Raw genomic sequence first — 23,157 nt, forward strand, 5'->3', positions numbered from 1 at the left:
AAATCAGAATGAACTCTTTAGGGTTCTCCGGTTACACAATTTTGTCAGGATACTGTGATGACAGTCAAGTCTAGATGTGAGGATTTGACCAACTGATAGCATCAGATTGAAAGTTCATGTGTTAAAATTGTTTACCCATACTCATCATTAAACTGCTTTTTATATATCCTGCTCTATGCTTTTTAAAAATCACAAGATAATTTTGTCCTCTGAAATATCAGCAAATAAAACACATTGGTTTACAAACAGTTCATTTTTATGACAAAGCATGTTCAGATTGGGAAACAGGACTATTAAGTCTCAAATATTATACTGATTAATTTTGCTTACTTTTAAATTAAAAAATAAAATCCCCTATTTAACTTTTAGATGATGGGATTTCTCTCCTCTTCCACTCCATTCTAAAAAAAAATACCAGTACAAATCTTGTCAAAATGCCAACGGAACTTGGGCTCAAGGACTGATTATGTGTCTTTGGCTGTTCCCTTTGTTAAAATTGCTGATAAGATGGCATTTCATAAAAACTAAAGAAAAGCTGATGATTTTTAGTGTGACATTCTTCTTTTTTGTTTTATCTATTTGAACTGAATTTTAATGAACCCCAATTGTTTTACTAAACTACTGATTTGTGAACAATTGAAAAGGGGAAAGGAAATTGAAATATTTATAATGAGCTAATGGGATTGAGTCCATTTTGCTAACATGTAACATGTGCATTTATTTGCTAACTTCATTCATTTAAATTTTATAAAGCCTAGTTTCATTTTGCCAGCAGTATATCATGTAGTCAAGTTGTAAATGTCTTTATTGATAGCAGAAAGGCAGCATAGATAATATAAGACAATCGGTAATACAGAAAACATATTTGTTTTAGAGTAAAGTTAAATATACATACACAAAGGAGGCTAGCCTTATGAATAGGTAGAGGGATACCTATCACCTGTACAAGGCAGGATTTGAAGAGATTCTTAGCTCAGGGACCTCTACCCAAAAATAGCTCTCCTACCACTTTTTACAATGTCGAAAATTCCATTAAAGATTTATTCCTTTTAGACTTCTTAAAATGGCAAGTCCCTTTAGAGAGCAATTTACCTTAACCTATTATTAGATTAAACTTTCACGGGAAACACTTTCCAAGTTGAAGTCTAGCCAAGAAAGCAAGCCCCTTTGGAACAAAATTCAGAATAGTTACCAAGTTTAGAAAGGATAGAATAGGTAGAAGATTGTTGAAAGAGGAGGTTGTGAAATACAAATAAAAGGATTAGGGATAGAGTTTCTCTCCATTTTTCCTAGGTCTGCCTCTGCATATGTATCAATCAACCCTCACGTATTTATTAAATGCCTACTATGTGCTAGGCACTTGGGAATACAAAGAAAAAATATTAAACAATCCTTACTGTCAAGGAATTTAGTCATTTATGCCATTATATTTAGTTCCAGAGACCTCACGGCACAGCCCTCTTTTGGCTTGCCCATAACAGCAGATTTCATTAGAATCTTCTCACTACTGGGTAGATTTAACATAGTTAATTCACTCCATTCTTGGACAATACAAGGTTGATTGTATTGTTCTGTCATAGCCTTTGAACTTCTATCTAGTTATAAATGAGGACCTAGTCTTCCACAGACAGCCCTTAATCAGAAGGAGCAGATATGTCAATTCACAAGAGCAATTTGGTCCTTAAAAGTATTCTTAAATTCCAGTTCTTCTATCAATCATCTATGAATAGATTACTGACTAATTAATTTCTGTTACAACCACAAATCGTGACTCCCAAATTACTGAACCTGCTCCTAAACCACTGAAAATAAGGCTGCAGGTATGAAGGGATTGGATATAATTGAATGCGAATACACATATGAGTGACTGACAGGATTGAAATATGTACCTGACAGACTCAAATGGCCTCCTCAGTGAAGCCTTTCCTGATCCCCCTTCCATTCCTAAGCACACATGCCACCCATTTGTAATGACTTTTTTTTAAATCTTTTATAGCTCACACAGAGCTTTCTCTGCACTCTCTGACATACTTTTCGCACCATAATTGTGCATGTATGTATCAGAAATTGCAGCTAGACTTGAAACTTTCCACTTTTCATTACACTTTATCTAAATTTTATAACTCCCTTACTACCTAGCAAAATGCTCTGCACATAGGCGTTTAATTGTTGAATTAAATTGACCGTACTCAGGAATCAAAATAAATGTTTGAGCTCATCTGCTTTATTTAAAAACCAACAACAGCAACAAGGAAATTCTATCTACATCTCTTCTCCCATTATCTTGGGTAATTAATTTGATTATATTTAGAGTTCATATTTTAAAATCTAGACTTTTTCACTCCAACTTACTACCTTTACATATACACGTATGTGTATATGTATACATATATACAAATATGTATATACATATGCATGCACACATAAAAACATATACATTTAGATTAATGAGTGGTTTATGCTGACATTACGTCATGGTAAATACCAGGATTTGCTGAGGACCATGTTTACCTTCATTTTTAGCCATCATAGTCACTTCAGTGAGTGGGATGTGATGTTTTTAAAACTCCCTCTCAGTGCCAACCATCTTAATTCTGAAAAAAAAAAAATGTATTTAATTTTGACCTCTCCTTACTGTTTTACAATTTGTGTTAGATAAGGAGACACTGATTGAATAGATAACAAAATCCAGGTTAAATGTTTGCTTTTCATCCTTTTTGCCATAAAATAATCCCCAAATAGAAGGACTAGAAATCTTAGAAAATGTAATTATAAACTAGTTCACAAAATAACTTATCCCTTTTCTAAGATTACCATATTTGAAAAATTACTGTCTGCTAGTCTTTGTCCAAGAAGTCTTTGAATTAGCAGAAAACACAGTTTTCACTATATCATTAAAAGACCAAATAAGCCTTGTCAGCTGCAAGTATTTGGTTTAAATCTTTGTGGGAAAGTAAAGATAGGAAGAGAGGTATAATTTTTGTTGTTGTTGTTAAAAATTAATGACATAAAACTGCTTCTCTGGATACAAATATTCTGTCTGGCAACAAGTAAACTGGCTTAACAAGTAGAGCTGAGGAAATTAATGCTTGTTAATTTAAAAAAAAATATTCCTCCACTTTGGACATTTTTCTTTCTGTGCTGACTTAGTGGCTTTTCTGGTAACTACCTTTTGTAAAATTAATAACCAAATGCTATTTAAAATGGCAGAGAGCTAGTTGTACATTCACCAAGGTAGAAGTGAGGGGAGTGGGGAAAGGCTTGAAGGTAAAAAGTATATGTACTTACTGTTCTATAAAAGGAACAAGAACAAAGCTATTTACTTGGACATTACCATCAAATTTCTTTTTATTTTCTCTTTGATTCTTCAGATCAATTAGCACAATAAATAATCTGCTTCTGCTGGAAAAATGCATGAATACTAGATAAGCATTTATATTGCAAAATATAAGAATTCTCTTCCTAACTTTCCTTTTTTGGAAACTGTCTACTTCCCCCTCTCCAACCCAACCCCCTTTGTTCAAACAGACCAAAGAAGAAAGAGAAATATCTGAAAAAATTATATTTTTGCAGCAGGGAAGTTCTTCATTCCTTGAGTCTCAGGTAAAAAACAAACATACAGGAATTTTCAAGATGGAATTGCTTTGGCACACCTAAGTTTCATTAGAATTAGTCTTTAGTTTTCTTTTCCCTTGTAGCAGTTATCATATTTTAAAATGAAGGTAGGTGTGCTATTTTCTGTTTGGAACCTGGGGGAGGGGAGTTAGGGTAGCCTTTAACTGTTGTGATTGGCAAATGCCAATCTTTTCTTTCTTGATGACTTCTGCCCTCAGGTGAGTATATATTTGTGTTTTTGATGTACCAAGCATGTATTTTTTCCAATCACTGTCTCTTTGAAAACCTTTACCTTCTCCTATGACTGATGCATATTTCTTTTATGGGATTCCATTAACTCAGATGATCTTGATTGATAATGAAAGTTCTGAATTCTTATTGGTTTTTCCATTAGCCAAAGGAATTAAAGAAGCTTCAGGAAAGAGATTCAGCTGGCACTATGGTTTCTTCTCATCAGATCATTTTGCAGAAAACTGTCCCATCAACCCTAGAGGTTATTTTTCAATTCCTTAAATCATTACCAACACATAGATAAGGATGATTCTTATGTATACATGCATACATACACACATTTATATTTTAACAAATACTGAGGTTCAGGGTTTGGTCTGTGGTAAATGTGAAATTAGATGCCTTATTAATAGGATTATAAAGTTCTTTAGCTGTCTCATCACATCCTGTTAGTCCTCTGCTTTCTGAGAGAGATTTATCTTAAAGAGATTTGGCTTCTTTAGAAAGCTGAGGAGAACAGATGAAAAATGAGCGGTGGACCATGTATTAACCAAAAATATCACTATTTATGAGAGATTTCAACCATGTACAAAACAGAAAATGTTTAATTATAGAACATCTTTGAGGCTGCAACTTGAAGCCACAAAGGCAGAAAGATGTAGCTAAGGATATGACATCTTTTTTTCCACACTTTGTTGGGATTTGGGCAATTATTTAAAAGGGGCAAAAAGAAAGCACTGAAACATTTTCTAGCATATTTTTAACTGAAAAGACATCCTTTGATTTTCTCTACTCTAAAAAGCATATATAAAAAGCTGTAAATAATGCAGCGTGTTCATGTGCCTTAGAATGCCCTACTGTTTAGCACAAAAAGCATATATGCCTTTAGTCATACTTTAAAGGCTGGTGCATCAAAGAGTGGCATGTTATTTACAGTTAATAATTTTCACCCGAAAGGAGTTCTCAACCAAAACTATCAGATAGCAATGTTGCCACCTGCCATTTTGTGGCACCCCACAAGTGAGCATAGTTATGTGTCTTCAAACAGCCCCTCTAGTTTTCTTGAAGGATTCTTATTTGAAAGACCAGAGAAACAGACATTCTAATTTAGCTTTTATATTTCAAATATAGGGCACAGAGGATTGGGTTATTGTAGACAAAATACCCACTGAGGTAGTTGATGGTGATTCAAAAAGAATTGTCACTTACAAAGTGGTGACTGTGAGCAGCAAAACTGGTGACATCCCTGCTGACGTGTTAAAATCCAGCACCATTGAAATGCAGAGTTTCGATGACCTAACACGGGAAATGCAATGGAAAGAAGAGAGCAAACAGAAAACATACACTTTAGGAAAATCTTATGATACTGTCTCTGGAAAAATTGTGACCATGACAGGAAAAGCTAAAGAAGGTGAAAAGGCAGGGGACTCCCCCACACTTGAAGCCCTTCAGAAATTTGAGAGAGGGATGACAGAATCTGTGAAAATTATTCCCGTAATGACAGAATATGAGGTCCTAGAAGCCATCTCAGACGAGAAGGCCAGGAGAGGATCTGAGGTGCAGATCGTGAAAAGGAAATTGTCAGAATCTCTGGCCCCCATAAAAGAGGCTGAATCCCGACTGCCGAGTCCAGATGAAGAAAGTATGAAGAAAACCCAGAAGTTGGAAAAGGATTTGGAATTCCGTACAGGCCTAGGAAGTATACAACTTACTGGAGTAGAACGAGCACCAGACAGTGAAGCTTTAAAAGCGGGGTTCTTTGCTCGCAAAGAGAAAAGCCCATCTGAATGGAGATATTCCCGGGAGCCAGGATTCACCATTGCCACCGCTCATTATGTCAATGAATCATCTGCATCCCGAGTGGTGGTAACCAGTGACTCTTATATGTCCTGTAATTTAAAGATTAAAGCATGGCTTTTTTTGGAGCCATACCCTTCTACCCTGAACCTTTCAGTTTCTCTTGCTACTTGGCTTTATGTTGGCAATAGCCAACCCAGCTTGTTTATTTTCTCATCGTTAAATAAGGACGGCAGTCCACTGTAGACATTCAGCCTTGCACTTTTATTTCAAATTCCCTGTAACTGAAGTGTAATATTGCTGCTGTGGCTTGCAAAGAAAATGGGGAGAGAAAGGTCTGCTTAAACCGGCACCATCCCAATCCTAATAACTCTGCTTTTTGAAAGAAAAAAAAAGCTTAGAGTCACTACAGATTTATGCTGTTTTATTTCCCTTTCTTTTCTGTTCCTGACCTCAGTCTCTCAGATTCTTCCTTTCCTTCCTCCCTTTCCTTCTTGCCTATGGCTTTGTTAAAATAACATGTATGAATGTATATGTGGGTGAATGTTCTGTTCTGTGTTTGACTCTACATTTCCTTGTTTACTCAGACTAAGCCCACTGGTGAAAAGATCTTGGATGGTTCAGATATCTTCACTTTAATAGACTCTGCAAGAAAACCCACAGAGTTCATAGGAGGGGTTACTACTTCTTCACAAAAATGGGTTCAGGTGGCCATTTGCTTTCCTTTTTGGCTTTTCTGACTGTCCACATTTATGTTTCTTGCTTTCTGTCCTTCTTGCAATGTGTGTATCTCCGTACATTCAGACATAAGGCTTTAGTGCACACACGTGTGTACATATATGAATATATACCTATATGAATTTTCACATATATATACATATCTGTGTATATACATGTGACTATAGATGTATAGACATATATGTGGCTTACTCATACATGTGTGCATGCATATGTATGTATGTATGAAAGCTACTTTGCCCTAAAAAATACTTTGAGAATGTTTTAGTTTATTTTTCTATTTTTCTAGCATGTATTTATTATGCCTGTCATTATATTATTATTATTATACCTATAATGTGCCTTTCATTCATTTCTAATAAAGTAGAAAAAAGTTCATAAAGCTTTCACACTGTGAATCTCTGCAGTATTTATTTGTATTTTGTTTTACTTGGTTTAGCATCCAGCTCTAGACTGCTGATATCAATGTGGATATGCTGTAAAATTTTTATTTTAATATGTGTGGTTTTTTTTTATATTGCATTTTGTTCTTCTGTGGCCCATATTCTGAAGTAATAGCCTAGATTTCTGTTGGGGGCTAAAACAGATGTTGGAAGTGGGGAGGAAAGGCGAGGGAGTTGGGGATGATACTTTTCTTTAACACCTGTTTCCAGCCTTTAACATAAACATTAGGCAACTGGGTAAGTGGCTTCTGCTTTCTTTTTTGTTTCTGAAGAGACATCCTGACATCATGATCTTTTTCCCTTCAGAGAACAGAAACCAAGGTGGAACCCAGTGAAACACAGAAAGAGTCAAGCGAGCAGCACCAGCAGCTTAGTGTGGAGAAGGTTGTTCAGCAAACGATGGTGGTGGAGGAGAGACATGTGATGAATGTGCATGCAAGTGGGGATGGTTCTAACCTGGCTGGAACTCATTTGGATGCTGCAGCTCAAGCAGCATCTGCTGTGGCTTCTAATATTACTGGGAAGGCGGGTTCTGCTCTGACTGAGGGGGCTAAAGAGGAGAAAAGGGAGGAGGCGGAGGCTGATAAAGCTGTAATCAAACAGGAAGAGATTGCCACTGCTTCTCATGAGCAAGAGGAGGAGCAGACTGCAAGATCCCTCATTTCAGAATCATTGGAATCAAAACCTCATTTTGAGGTAACTAGTGGTTGACTGTGCTTTCTATGCTAAAGGCAAACTAATCGATTCTGACCTGAAATTGTTACCTCAAGAGAGTTTAAATAAGCACATGGAGTTCAGGTTCTTTCTCTTTTCAGAGTGCAGTTTGTTTCTCCTCTTATTTCCTTCCTGCATGGCAGTTATGGGGCTTGTTGCTGGTTTCCATCTTTGGCAACATGTAATATGGTGATGTGGAAAGAACCCTGGACTCAAGAGTCAGGAGACCTGGGCTCTGGTCCTGCCCCAGTCACTTAGCTAGCTCTGTAACTGTGGAACAGTCACTTAACCACTCTGAGATGTTTCCACATCTGTAAAATGGAGCTAGTGATAATTGCCTTACCTATCCCATAACAAGATCGTTGTGAGGAAACCCTTTGTAAAGTGCTATGGAAAATTCAGGTGTTAAGAGTAGTCACCTAGCGAGTTCCAGGACATATGGCATCTCACTCTTTTGTAATTCTGAAAATTGGTAATTGGGGATAGAAGGTGTGACCCATCAAAAAAAAATTAGATGATTCGATAGCTTTTTTTTTCTTTTTTATACATTTATTTGGAAGAATCAAGAAATATAAGTTCCCATATGCTGAATGCCAAAAACTGTAGTAATTATTCCTTCAACTTTGTCCTCCTAAAGAAGAACCCCTTTTGGGATTAATAAACTGGCTGTTGATTTCTTACCCTACTTCCAAAGGAAAAATTAATAGAAAACAGGATTGGATTATTAGTCTATACAGTGAGAGTTTAGGATGGGAAGGAGATAAAAAAATCCCTAGAAATTTTTCCCCCCAAATTCTTTCACCTGGAACAGTTTGACAAATGTAAAGAATGCCTTAGAATTCTGGGAGATTCGGGGCAGCTAGGTGGTGCAGTGAGTAGAGCACCAGCCCTGAAGTCAGGAGGAGCTGAGTTCAAGTCTGGCCTCAGACACTTGACACATTCACTAGCTGTGTGACCTTGGGCAAGTCACTTAACCCCAATTGCCCTGCCTTTTCCCCTCCAAAAAAATTTAAAAAAAAAGAATTCTAAGAGATTCTATTGTTCTATATATGTGTGTGGGCCTCATGTTTTACTTACTCCCCATGTAATGCAGCATACATATGTTCCACACTAATGTAATGCTTATATCATTCCATAAAAACAGGAAAAAAAGAATTATGTCTCTAAACTATAATAATCAATCTTCTTGTTTCCTATTGACACAGTCACCATCTGTGAAGACAGAAACCATCAGTTTTGGCAGTGTCTCCCCAGGGGGAATAAAACTGGAAATTTCAACTAAGGAAGTGCCAGTTGTTCATACAGAGACAAAAACCATAACATATGAATCATCACAGGTGAGACATATGGTAGAGGCCAAGCCATTCTTACTTTTCTCTTATTTATTCTCACTGTGTTTTAGCTTGAATTTAAGATGAACTGTTTTTATGAATTTAATTTTCAGTTAATGATAGCTGGAAAGCCCAAACCTCATTCTGTTATCAAATCAATAGATATTGATAATTTTTTAAAAATTTATTTATTTATTTTTAGTTTACAACATTCAGTTCCATAAGATTTTGAGCTCCAAATTTTCTCCCCCTCCCTCTGCTCTCCTCTCCCCAAGACAGCATGCAATCTGATATAGGCTCTACATATACATTCATGATAACGATACATTTTTTTAAAAATTCTTATTAAATGTAATTGTTACAGATCATAGAGCCCATGGCTATAACAGCTAGATTTGTCTGTCCATCAGTAACTCAAGTAGGCCTTTGAGCATGACACAGGCAGCATGGTGTAGTTCTCACAAACAGGATACAAGAATAGCAGCACGGAGCACTGGACTTGGAGTTATAGTATTGTAAAGTTACATAGGAAAAGAGACTATAGAAATTATCTAGTACAACCATTGCTTTATAGATGATGAAACTGGCATGGAAACCACTCTAACACATGGGAAAGTAGTCATCTAGACTCTGCTTGAAGACCTCCAAGGAAGAGAAACATGCTCCCTCTTGAGGGTAGCTCATTCTGCTTTTGGACAGCTCTAATTGTTAGGAATTTTTTCCTGAAATCAACCCTAACCTGACCTCTTCACAATTTTCATTTCATTGCTACTGGTTCTGACCTTTGTGGCCAAATAGAACAATTCCTCTTCCACACAACAGCTTCTGAAATGCTTGAAGATAGCTATCATGTACTCTCTGAGTTTTCTCTTCTATAGACTAAAAATGCCCACTTCTTTCCACTGACCCTCATGTAACGAGAACTTAGGACCATTCACCATCAGGCTTCTTCAGCTTTGGAAAATTTCCAGCATATCGATTTCAAGTGACTTATGCAAAGCCACATAGTTCATGCATAGCAAAGCCAGGATTTGAGCCCAGATCTTACTCCAGAGCCAGTATGTTTTCTATTACACATGAGAATCGGAGTTCAAATCACAGATGTGCTATTAGCCATCAGTAAGACCTGAGTTAAATCAGTTTAATCACCTGTAAAATTGAGATGTTGGATTAGATCAAAGGCTTTTAGTCTAGGGTCTGTGAACTTTCTTTAAAACATTTGATAACTAATATAATTAGTTTCCTTTGTAATATTGTGTATTTTATCTGTTTAAAAACATAATTCTACGAAAGTGTCTGTAGGGTTCATTATTCTGTGAAGGGGTCTGTAGGCTTCACGGACTGCCAAAGGGGTCTGACACACAAAAACCGTTAAGAACCCTTAGTACTAAGCTCTTTGATCCTGGGATCAAAGAGTGTGTTTTCCTCAATATATTTTGAGACTAAAAAATAAACCTCTATTGTGTTAAGAAGATGGAGGAAAAGATAAGAATTTTCCCCTCTTCAGCTCTCTAAGTTTCTAGTTGTTTCTGAATATAGACAGGAGTGTTTATTTCAGTAGTGCAGGTAAAATTGTTTAAAATATTTTTCACTAATTTAGGGTGTGTTTTTTCTCCACTCACCTTTGGTGGGCTAGGTTGATTCCAGTGCTGATACTGAGCCAGGTGTATTGATGAGTGCACAAACAATCACATCAGAAACGACCAGTACTACAACCACCACACACATCACCAAAGTAAGTGAAAAACAAATAAATTTCATTTCTTGGAGTGGGAAAGAGACAAAGCTTGCTCCCCCTCCCCCTCAAAAAACAAAACAAAACAAAACACAAAACAAACCAAAAACCCAACTTTTTTGAAGATGGAACTTAAATCTAAAGTTCAGTGAATTTTAAAAAATCTCCTCCAATGTGTAGAACCCTCCCCCATGACAGCACTGGGGCATTTTTAGACTACTCTATTGATAACAAGATGCATTACCACTTCGTGAATATTCATGGAGTGTCTCTTCTATGCTAGGAGACATAAAGCAGACACTGTCCTCATGGAATTTAGTACTTTGTTCCATTCTTTATATGTTATAGATGTTCATGAAATATTTGCTTCTCTTAAGTTTTTCTCCATCTTAACTTCAATTCCAATGCTAACATTTTAAAATCTTTTCATTAATACTCTTCTTTTTAAAGAGCAAACGATGTTAAACTGTTCTCTCAGCATTTTCAGATTTTTTTTCCTCCTGCAAAAAATGAGTATTCTTTTTATGACCACATTTATAAAGTGCGCCTTTATTCCTTTCAGACTGTGAAAGGAGGCATTTCAGAGACAAGAATTGAAAAGCGAATAGTCATCACGGGAGATGCAGACATTGACCATGACCAGGTAGCGTGTATATACTAGACAATACCTGGGCAGAGGACCAGAAAGAAACTTGATAGCCATAATAGTTACAATACTATTTCTTCTGGCATGTTCTCTGAAAAAAAAATATATTGGCTAAACTTTTCAAAGAATGATGGCATAATTCATATCTAAGTCATTTTTCCTCATTTGTAAATTGTGTAAAGATCTCATGAATCTCCACCTGGCTACTGATCATGCATGTTCCACCTCCTTTTTGTTTTTGCCCTTCTGTGGTTTCCTGGGGATAGGCGCTGGCTCAGGCAATTAAAGAGGCCAAAGAGCAGCACCCTGACATGTCAGTGACCAAAGTAGTGGTACATAAAGAGACAGAGATCACACCAGAAGATGGAGAGGACTGACCCCAGGTAAGAGGCATAGATGACTGCCCTAGGCTCCGTCTAGGCTGGCATGTGGCACAGGGCACTTCCCTTTCATTCTTCACTTTAATGAACCTCTCTTTTCTTGTTTCTCTTACTGGCATTTCTAATGGTGAATACCAAGCATATGAAGGACTTATTATTTGGGGTGCTGGTTTACTTCAGATCTGTACATTGTTTATTTGCTTCCTAGTCTGAGGCTTAGCCTTTACTGCCAGTTAAAGAATTAAGAAGAGAACAGCTTTGGCTTGGGTGATCTCGCTGGCCATCCTGTGTTAACCATGCTTTGATGCGCTCCTTTCATTGCCAAAATTTGAACTGTCAAAGTCAGTTTTCTCTTATCATGCCCCCTAATCAGAACAAAGGCCATTTTGTTCTGAAAGGGGCAATTGTATATTGTAAATACTGTGGAAACAAAATGGTCCCATATTTCCGTCTGATGGCAAAATTACCCGAATGTAGACTTCCCCTCCAAACTTGTTTTGTTTCTGGCCCAGGCTGTATCTTAGTTTATATCTGAAAGCCTGAGAGGTTTTTCACAGTTTGGATATCTTCTATCTCTTGTTTTTTTCAGAATTGTGTCTGTGTGTATGTGTATGTTCTAGTATAGCATTGTGTCTCAGAATGAGACAGAAATGCAGCCTTTTTGCAACAACTCTTCTTCAAAATGGCATGTCTATCTAGCTCTTCTTTGGCGAACACCATAACTAGACTGTATCTTCTGTATGTGCACAAATTTGTCATGCATACTAACCTGCTATGCAAGAGCCCTCAATGCCTTGCTTTGAATGCTGAATGCAACAGCTGAGCTGCTTGTAAAGTTTGTTTTGGATAATGGCCTCTGGACTTTGGAAAAACATCTTACAAACATAAGTGTATATTTATGTTCTCTAGCATTGGTATAAGAACCATAGTGTGATGAGTGACATCTCTTTTAAAAATTTTTCGTGCTTCAAAAAAAAAACCTAAAGATCACTATATTCAGACTCCTAATTTATTTTGGACGATGGAAACAGGCCTTCTGGAGTGAGTATGGCCACTTCAGTGGCATTGCATTAATTCTTTCAGAGAAAACATATCATCAGCAGTTACATGTACTGAAATGATATGGTTATCTGTTGTCAGAGGAAGCGTTTAACCTGAGAGACATTTCTCTTGCAACCCTTATTGGAGTGAGTCACTCCAATGACTTCAAATAAATAATTAACTCATCAAATCTCTTTCCTGCAGGAATAATTTAGCTTGCATATGAATCCAGTCATGCACACCATTAGGAACACCAGAGCCTATATGGAGTCCCCGTTCTAACCCGACTGACTGACTTGTATCTGTCCATGGAAAATTTCAGTCCAGAAGAATTGATCTTGACTGTTAATAAAGACACTGGCAGAGAGATCTTCCCATAATAGAGCAATCCGATTCAGCATCAGTAAACCGATATTGCATGAAGCAACGATAAAATTGCAAAAGAGCAGCATTTTTAATTTTTACAAAATGTCTAAGTTTTCAGCTATACCTGCACGTTCATAACCAACAATATAAACAGTGATCTCATGTAACACATAAACAATTCATGCCTTTCACAGTTTATTATTAAAGTCTAAACAAAATGATAATTTGTTAGATGGCAAAACCTTTTTTGTTTACGAATTAAATGAAAATTACCCTCAAATGCTAGAAGCTGTATAGGTACGGTGTATAATGTTTTATCACACGTTAGATGTGCCAATAACACAGTTTATTCAGTAAACAACTTGAATCTTGTTCTTGTTTCATCTGGTTTTATTATTATTATTCCCCTATAAAATGATGAATCCCTAATCCTATGGAAATATTTAATGCTTACAAATGTGCTTTGTATATCTGATTTAATACCTTATGAGGTAGTCCTGATTTTAGTATTTCGACTTGATTTTCTGTTGTCTGCCTTGTTCTGCATTAAATCCAGAAAGCTTCCGTTTGCCCTTCACAGGTCCTAAATATATAAATTGTCATTATTTTGGGGAAACTTGTACTTTCCTTATATTACAAAATTATTACTCTGTAATAACCCTATTGTTTTTTATTGATTTTTTTCCTTATGTTATTTGAGAAAAAAAATGTTTCATTTCAAAACCTAGTCAACATTTATAATCTAGTTCAGAGCCAAGCCTTAAACTGTACAGAACTTCCACTGTAAACTATTGAGTGTTCAGTTATAAATATCCATTGAAGAGTTCTATTCTCCATCACACTGTCAACTGCATCACAACACATAGTGAATGTATGTTTCTGCATAGTGAAATAAAAGTGGTAAATGCATTCAAAACTGTATCGTTCTATGTCTAAGAATCTTAATATTGTGTATGTTCAATACCAGGGCAGGAATTGCATGACATCAAAGGCTCATTCATCTACATGATATAAGTGTCTTGCTTTCAATAGATCACACTGCAGCAGTCAAACCATTTGAGGTATTGTGGTGGGGGCAGGGGGAAGAGAGTGAAAATGGAATGGAAAGCATGAAAATACTCTTCTCATTGCAAGGTTTGCTAAAGGTGCTCTGCAAAAGCATGCTGACTCATTTTGTTTTCTGTTTAGTCTCTAACTAAAGTAAAAAATAATCTACCATGGAATCTCACCTTCCAATGCTGAGTGAAGAAAGTTGCAGCAGCTCTAGAATAATTTTCTCGGGGGCAGTGAGGAGGCTCTCAGGAAAAGGAAGGGGTCTACTCTTTTCACTTTTCATCAGCTTCCTAACTAAACAAATGGAAGTGTGGTATATGCTCTGCACACAATGCATTCAACATGCTTCGACAGATTGTTCACTATTGTGTGACTATAAGTGTGAGCCCTCCCTTAGTGCATCTACTCTCATGCCAATGGCTATTTAAACTAGTGCTGACTTCATGCCTTCATTTTCTGCTTTGCCCAGTGTTTCATAAATTTAAATTATCCTGCCCTAAGAGCAGGACACCTTTTGAAGAAAAGTTGCATTAAACCATACGTGTTAATTATGTAGAGGGATAGGATTTCTGTCACCCTCTTCCAGAGACCAAATACCATCAAGAGCTGATTAGCTGCCGGTCCATGAAAATTTCCAGTCTTTTATGAATGCCATTGAGGAATTGAGTCATCATAAATGCAGTTGTGACCAGTAGAAGATGCTAGTCTGGTAAATCAGCACTGGACCTGTGGGAAACATCACATTACCTCCCAAAGACTATCTGCATGGAGATCTGTCCCATCTGTGCTCATAAAGATGTCGCCATTTTTAAACCCCATTGTGGCATTCTTGTCTTCATTTGTTTCTGTACCTACTAATAGGTGTGTAGCTTTTAAAACCAAGGAAGTCATTTAACAGAATGTCTTTTCTAATTTTCTTTGGCTTACGCCCTCAAACTACTTGGTTGACAGTCTCTGAATTAGTGCCTCCTTCATGAAATTAATTAAATTGGAAAACCCCCAACACATGCAAATTCTACTTTCCAAAGTGAAGTTCATTCATGCTGGACTACTTATTCAACAGTAGTGCATGATCTCCTGAACCTGATTTTAAAGAACCAAAATCTATAGTTAGCTATTTATGTGACTTTTGTGATCATGTTCTTAGGCTTCAGTCAAAATATGTATAAGATAGGAAAGCATTCTTGTGTAATATTTTCAAAATAACAATCCCTTTGTGATGCTTCTTCAATGTGAAGTTAGCAAGGTTAGGGTTACCTATTTTTGTTTTGGTTCTTCCAGAAGCTTTCATCCGTATTAATTCCTCATGTTTGGAGAGGAAAAATGGAAAAAAAAAAAACATGGAAAACATATTGTGCTGATTCTTTCTGATTTCATTTTTTCTGCCATTAATGATACTTCCTGTGAGTTTTATTTCTTCACAGAGAGGTTGGAAGCTATTTCTGGTGTGGAATTTGGACAATGTCTCAGGAAGAAAAACATATTTCTAGTTCTTCCTTCTGCAAGGCACATAGACTAATTTTTAAAAATAAATACAAGTAAGAGATTTCTTGAATCTCCCACTAACAATCTGGATTTTTTTGTGTGTGTGATCTTGCCATGGAGAGTCAGTCAGCGATGCTGCCATTTGTCAGGGTTGGTGTAAAGACAATTTCTCTGTTTGTGAAGGATGAGTGAGATAGTAAGACTTAGCAGATCTCCAAGGTCCCTTCCAATACTCGGATGGTATGATTCATGATTCCTTTCATCCAAGCTCAATCCTTAGCTTTTTACTAGGAAGCTTTTTTTAACTATGTTAACAGTAAGTCTGAAATATAAGTGCTATAATTTAAGAAAAGGATCTTTCAGAGAGAAACCGTTTTTGGTCGGTATGCTATTAAGATGTAGAGTTGCCCTGGCAAGAATAAGCATATAGCAGCATTATATCCAGTTATGTTAAGGATCTAGAAAAACATTTGTCCTGTAATGATGACTACCTTTTAAAATGCTGCTGTTCGTCATGTACTAGGCAAGATATTTCTCTGTTCCCCCATAGTCATGTCTTCCTATGACCTGTTGAGGTCTTTCTCCATATTTAACCTGCTAAATTTTAGGCTAACTCTTACTTACAACTGAAATCAGGCTTATGAGGAGCTGAGATTTCTAAAGCTTGGATACAGTGGTTTAATAAAGCATTTTAACTGATAACTTCTAGGGTATACCAGCATGTAAATCAGGCTGCCAAGCTGACCACTGTCATCACCTGGTCTCATAGATGCAGAATTCACAACACAGAGATGAAAAATTCTGATTGTCTTTTTCAATTGCTTGACAGCAGTTTCTCTGAGTTTTAAGATTCCCATTTTTGTGGCAGTTAGGTATTTCCTAAAACTTATATTAAATTTGATTGGGGCAGGAATAGAGGGGAAATATAACAAGATGCGTAAGTCTTCCTTCTTCATTCAGACTGCTCTTTTAAAAATTTGCAAGCATGGTGAGAGAAATTTACTATGGACTTTAAATAGGTTTATCAGGAAGCAAAAGCACTAAGGAATATCTTAGAGAATTCTTTTTTGCCACTTTTAGATCAACGTGGTCTTTCTACTCATGTTACTCCCCCTTTATTCTTTCGCACTGTAAACTCTATGTCATTCTCTGTTCTAGCACATCCTTCCTGACATCTCTCTTTTCAAATTAAATTTAGTTATTACATTGAGTAGAAGAGAAAAACCGTATCTCTAGGTAGGTTTGACTCTCAACTCCATGATGGCCTGCTAACTGTGTGACCATGAAAAAACTCCTTGAGTACTCTGAACTGTTTCCTTCACTTTAAAATCAGAGATAATAGTACTCACACAAACTATTTAGAGGAAATGCTAAAGAATTACAGAAATGTGAATTTCATTTTAAGTATAGGGATAGGAATAAGGATGGATCCTGGGGTTTCATTTAGAGGGAAAGGATCAGGAAAAACAAAAAAAATAATCTTTGAAATGCTCTATAATTGAGAAAATGTTCTAGTGCCTACCACACAGCTACACACTAGCTACAGGTTATTATTTACAGATGTCCAGGATTTTGTCCTTAATTTCTCAATGAGTTCCATGCCTGACTTTCAGCCTCTTTCTCCTTCCCATCTTCTACCTTCATATTAGAGAACTGAAACTTACATATTCATAGTTCCTCAAATAATACTAATCACCCAAGTCCTCGATTTATTCATTTCCCACGCCTCCACTCCTCAGCGGCACACAGCGGCGGTCATATTCTTGATCTTTCTGTCACCCTCCAAGGCTCTATTTCCATGTTCATGAACTCTGAAGTTTCCTTATCAGATCACCATCTGTTGTCTTTCTACCATTCCCTCAGCCTTGCAACCACAAAATCTATTCTTTGTCCACATCATGACCTCCAATCCCTCCACCCCTCAGCTCTTTCCCAAAACCATCACCTCTGTATTGACTTGACTCTTCTCACTTCCCCATGTTGGCCCTTTGGTGAACCAGTTTAGTTCTACTCCATTTTCTTCTCTCTAGTCCCCTGCTCTTTTATCTTACCGCCCATCTTACCCCACCAGCCCTCAGCCCCAGATGATACCCATAATCCACCTCTTTCAGTCTTCCGTACACATTGCTAAATGAAATTGGATAAAATCACAAAACTTTTTTCACTACAAATTTGTTACGTAGTATCAACTGAGTCCTCTCTGGCCAGTCAATCTTTTCACGCCCCTCTAATCAACTATCCCTCCACACCACAGTGGCTGTTTGAAACCTTTTCATCCCTTCTTAAGCCTTCCATGGCTCTCCTATCCCTCATCCTCTCAGCTGAGAGAACTTTACCTCACACTTTCACTGAAAAAAACTAGGGCTATTTGCTGAGTGCTCTCTTCTCCCCTCCATGTCACATCACTAAAATTTTACTTCCTCCTCCTCCACTCCTGTTTCATATGAAGAAGTGCCCCTTCTTGCCAAGGATCTCTACATCACAAATAATCCCATTCAATTCAGTCTTCGCCAGCAGATTGCCTCCTCTCTCATCCCTACTCTCATTCATCTTGAGTCTCTCCCGGTCTGCTAGCTGCTTCCCTAATGCCTACCAACATGTCCATGTATCCCCCAGCCTCAAAAATCTTTCATTTGATCCATTCCTTCCTGCTAGCTACAATCATATCTCCTGCCTTTTCTGGCTAAACTAGAGAAGGGTGTCTACAGTCAATGCCTCTACTTCTTTTTGTCTTACTCCATTCTTAACTCTCTGCAATATAGATTCCAACCTCAGCACACAACTGAAGCTAGTCTCTCCAAAGTTACCAATGAATGGTCTCGATTGCCAAATCCCCTGGCTTTTTCTTTTCATTCTTCTTGATCTTTCTTCACCTTTGACAGTGCTGATCACCTTCTCTAATACTTTCTTCTCTCTTGGTTTTCATGATGCTGTGCCCTCTGGATTCTCTGTTACCTATCTGACTGCTTCTCAGTCTTTCTGGTGCATTCTCTTTTGCCTGATCTTCACTGAGGTCATTCCTGTTAACCATGGGTGTTCCCCCAAAGCTCTGTCCTGGGCCCTCTTCTTCTAAACTGTTTCATTAGGTATTTCACTTTTCATCAGCTTCTACGAGTTCAACTATCATGTCAATGCAGATGATTCTGATTTATTTTGTCCAGCCTTACCTCTCTTGACCACTAGTCTCACATCTCTAGCTCCTTATTGGACATTTTGGACTAGATGTCTCAGACATACTAAACTCAAACCTTTCCCTCTTCCTAATTTCCCTGTTACTGTTGAGGATATCACCATCCTCCCAGGTACCCATGCTCACAATCGAAGTGTCATCTTTGAATCCTTACTCTCACCATCCACCCCGCCCCCAATCAGTTCCAGTCAGTTGCAAAGTCCTGTGTTTTCTACATTCACAACATCTCTTATACACCTCTCCTCTCCTTTGATATTTCCACCACTCTAGTGCAGGCCCTTATCACCTCATGTCTAGGCTATTGCAATGGCCTGCTGGTCGGTTTGCCTACACTCCAATATATTCTCTGCTCAGCTGTCAAATTGATCTTCCTAGAGTACAAATCTGACCATGTCACCATCCCACTCCCAACCCCTACCACTGAATCAACTCGAGTGCCTCCCTATTACCCCCAGGTTGGCTTTTAAAGCTTTTCACAACCTGCACCCTTCCAACTTTGTGGGTCTTCTTACTGCTTACATTTAACCATCCACAATCATGTCCTTTGCAAGTCAATGGCATTAACTTCCTTATTATTTCTCAAACCAGACACTCCCCTGACTTCAGGCAATTTTAACTTACTGTCCTCCATATCTGGAACTGTCTCGCTCCTCATCTCTGTCTTCTAATTTCTTGGTTTCCTTCAAGACTCAGCTAAAATCCCACTTTCTACAAGTAACCTTTCTTGATCCCCTTTGAAGCTATTGCTTGCCTTATGTTGATTATCTCCAATTTGTCCTGCATATGTCTTGTCTTTACATAGTTGTTTGCATGTTGCCTCCACCGTTAAATGATGAGCCTTTCTTTGTATCACCAAGGCTTAGCACAGTGTCTGGCACATAGTAGACATTTAATAAATGCATGCTGACTGATTGACTTGTTGATTATAAGATTACTTTAAGAACTATCAGTAAGGATTCAGTTTTTAACTTCTTAAAAATTTCAAGCACTATTTTGCATATTCCCCCACTGTTATTAATAGAACTGGCTCACATCCCATTGTTCACTCTGAAAGTGTCCTGACCACACAGAGGATAAGAATAATGATAATGACTTAAGTTTATAAAGCACTACCAATACATTTATCTCACTTGACAGAAAAAGGCAAATATATTGTCTCTAAGTGCAATAACCCTTTTTCATAATTGATATAGAGGAAATTGTTGCATTTAGCTGTATCTGTAACTTCCACTTTAACCCAATATTTTCCAGTGGGGATAATGCAACATTGTGTTAAGTTGGAAACTAATCCAAAGTACTGATTGCATGAATATAAATAGCAGAGAAGGAAAATAGAGTTAGTCTGTTACCTTATCAAGAAGAAAAAGCTTGCCCCCAACTTTCTCTAATCATTTCTGGGATCACAAAGGAATGATATGTTAAGACTTCCTAAAGAAGCCATTTGTGATTCTTTCAGATTTCCTGGAAAGATTACAATAGTGACCCATTAAAGTCATGGCATCTCAGGAACCTGCTGCCCTGCATCTGCCAACTTAAATCGATGTTTTGTAAATATATGTGTATATAAGAAAAAAACTCTTAAGGCTCCTATTCTAAACTTCCTTGAGCTGCTTCTCCCTAAGTCCTTAACTATGAAGTGGAAAGGCCTGATGATTACATTATAGCACATCTATTTTCCATTTTCCCACAAGTACTTGTACTCCCTCCCGCCCACAATCCTTATTTCAAGTGCACTCTCACCTCTTGGGTTTTTGAGGTATATGCTGCTAATAATAGTGTTATTAGAAAAAAATTGTGGCAAGATTCAAAAAAAAAAGACTGCCTTCACCTGTAACTTAGATAAAAAGCTGTCATCACTTTTCCATGTTCAGTGGTATTAATTTAGGTCTCAGACAGTGCCTGTTGATGACTTCAGCTAATTGTTTCATAATGGTCATCCCATTTAACTGGGATTAATGTGTCAAGCTGCAGTGAGATTGAGAAGATCACACTGTCGTTGCAAGAGGAATAAAGATAGTTTAAATAACTTGGGGTTTTGTGTGATTTTATTCTCCTTGAACTGTGTTCCTTTAAAACCCTTTCCATAGTCTTTCGAGACCTCAAAGTGTGGGCTTCACATCTGATAAGAAATCAGAGTGAAAGATTATCCCCCATGAGCTGGTTTTGGAAATCTCAATCATGAATGTTCTTTATGATATCCTGTAGGTTTGCCATTGCTTCTGTCTCTTATTCAGTGAGTCAAGATCAGTGCCTCTTTGCTTTTGAAATCTCTACAGACCTTAGAACTTAGGGATTTTTAACATAATGTTCTGTATCATGGACCCCACTGACAATCTCATGAAGTCTACAGACCCTTTCTCAGAATAATGTTCTTTAAATGCATAAAATAAAATACATAGGATTACAAAGGAAACCAATTATGTTGAAATATAATTATCAATTTTTTTTGAGCAAAGTTCACAAGCCCCAGGTTAAGAACCCCTGCCTAGAACATAGATCCCAAATTGCTTCTAATTTGAAAATGTTGTGTTGTATGTATATATTCAACTTGAAGTGCTATCTTACATGCCTGTTAGTGGCCTCATTGTGGTAAATTTACCCATATCTGGGACTTGAGTTATAAAGTGGCATAAAAATGAATATGAGATTCAACTTAACAAGGAGGGGATATAAATGCAATTAATAATGCGATTATTTTAAAAATAAAGGTCTAATGAGAGAAGAATCACTAAGACATTGAGTTCCAGGATTGAATTCCAGGTTGTTAAAAAGCCTTGAAGAGTGACTTCTTGTCAGGGCTACTTAGCTGTGATAATGTTTTGTTGCTGCTATCTCCCAAGAGTGAGTATAATATAAAGTGGATGCCTTTGGAATAGCTACTTTCCTAGGCTCAAGACTGGACCTGCAACATTACCTCAAGCAGATAATTTCCTTGAACAATCTGTTTCTCCATATCTATAGCTATTGTCTTCTCCTCACTATGTTGAATTAGATTCTCTCCAAACTTCCATCTCTTCTTAATAATAACTTAAGCAAATTTCCGAGAAGAGCATATTCACCTTATCCAGCAGAACACCATAGAACTGCAGGGAAAATCTGGCATAACATCGAGAGGGATCAAACCCCACCACATTCTTAGCCCTTTGCAAACCTTGTGCAGAAAGCACCACACTCAAATACAGCTTTATCAAGATCGATTTTCTTCACATAAAGAAATAGGGTATTTTTGTTGCAATGGTATTTGAGGCTTAATAATAGGTCTTTCAAAAGATTATTATTAGCTAGTCTTTCCCTCCCTGAGGGGAAGATATGATGTAAGATACTTGGAAAGAAATGTAGGGAGCATGAGGCTTAAAACTACAGAATTTTATTTAGAATCCTTTCTTCTCAACATTCTCAGCACTGTCAGGTTGCTATTTGAAGAGTTCCTCTTCAGCAAGTGGTAGTCTCCTTCCCAAAAGCTAACATTGGACTCAGTGAATTGATTTATGCCCTTTTGTCAGCAGCAAAATATAGAACAACCACTGAAACCAACCTCAAACAACTATGACCAGTAGTCTAGGAAAGAGCACTCTGATTTTTTAAAGTATGCCAACATTTTAGAGAGCAAATAAGTGATTTCTGAAGGGCATGGCTTGCCCTTTTGAAGGGAGAAAAAGACATCAGACTCATCATGCAAAACAAGGACAACAGATCTTTAGGTACAGACATTCTTTATCACTTGGTATTATCTTCTTCTAGGTGGTGGTCAGTGCTTCAAACCTGGATACCTCAAGTCAATAAAGAGGTCCAAATTTAGCCATTGGCTGGAATATAGACCACTTACAACAGAACACTGTTGGTAAAAATAAACAGAATTACCAGAACACTGGTAAAAATAAAATCCCACCAGATTAAAATAAAATAAAATCCCACCTTCTGAAAGAAGCTTTTAGTAATAATGCATTCCCTCTAAGTTTATCTTCAATTTATCCTATGTATATTTCCTTTGTACATAGTTATATGCATGTTGTCTTCCCCATTAGACTGGGAGCTCCTTGAGAGCAAGGACTAATTTTTTTTTACATTCTTTGTATCCCCAGTGCTTGGCACAGTGCCTGGCACATAGGAGGTGTTCAATAAATGGTTTGTGATTTGAATTGGATTAAAAGCTACTTTTTTAAGTTAAAGAGAAATGATCAATAAAATCCTTTGCTTGTAAATCTCAGAAGTTGGTATAAAGAGACGACTAACTGGTTGCTTCAGGATTAGAGAAACCTATAAATCTTTTAGAATTTCTTGGTTTTGGATGATAACAGGGTTTTAAATTCTAACCCCATCAATTCTTTTTGACATGCTCAGGCTTAGATGTCTCCATAGTCACTAAACTGCTTCTTCCTGTGCCTATCAGTG

The 23,157-nt window shown here is 37.2% G+C and overlaps 1 protein-coding gene across 12 annotated transcripts in view; it reads left to right on the forward strand.

Moving 5' to 3' along the window:
- The window catches only part of EPB41L3 (erythrocyte membrane protein band 4.1 like 3), a 196,382-nt gene extending 182,426 nt beyond the window's left edge, over positions 1–13,956 (forward strand). For 7 of the 12 annotated variants that reach the window (XM_036742219.1, XM_036742220.1, XM_036742217.1 and 4 more), the window contains 6 exons: positions 7,131–7,520; positions 8,744–8,875; positions 10,506–10,604; positions 11,167–11,247; positions 11,517–11,633; positions 12,876–13,956. In XM_036742219.1, the coding sequence (XP_036598114.1) occupies positions 7,131–7,520; positions 8,744–8,875; positions 10,506–10,604; positions 11,167–11,247; positions 11,517–11,627 (813 nt within the window). In that variant the 3' untranslated portion in view covers positions 11,628–11,633; positions 12,876–13,956. Of the gene's footprint in view, positions 1–6,230; positions 6,351–7,130; positions 7,521–8,743; positions 8,876–10,505; positions 10,605–11,166; positions 11,248–11,516; positions 11,634–12,875 lie in introns of all 12 variants that reach the window. The other 5 variants (XM_036742213.1, XM_036742212.1, XM_036742215.1 and 2 more) reach the window with 3 other exon arrangements.
- The last annotated feature ends 9,201 nt before the right edge of the window (positions 13,957–23,157 follow it).

Source organism: Trichosurus vulpecula, chromosome 1 (genome assembly GCF_011100635.1).
Source record: "Trichosurus vulpecula isolate mTriVul1 chromosome 1, mTriVul1.pri, whole genome shotgun sequence".
Taxonomy (NCBI): domain Eukaryota; kingdom Metazoa; phylum Chordata; class Mammalia; order Diprotodontia; family Phalangeridae; genus Trichosurus; species Trichosurus vulpecula.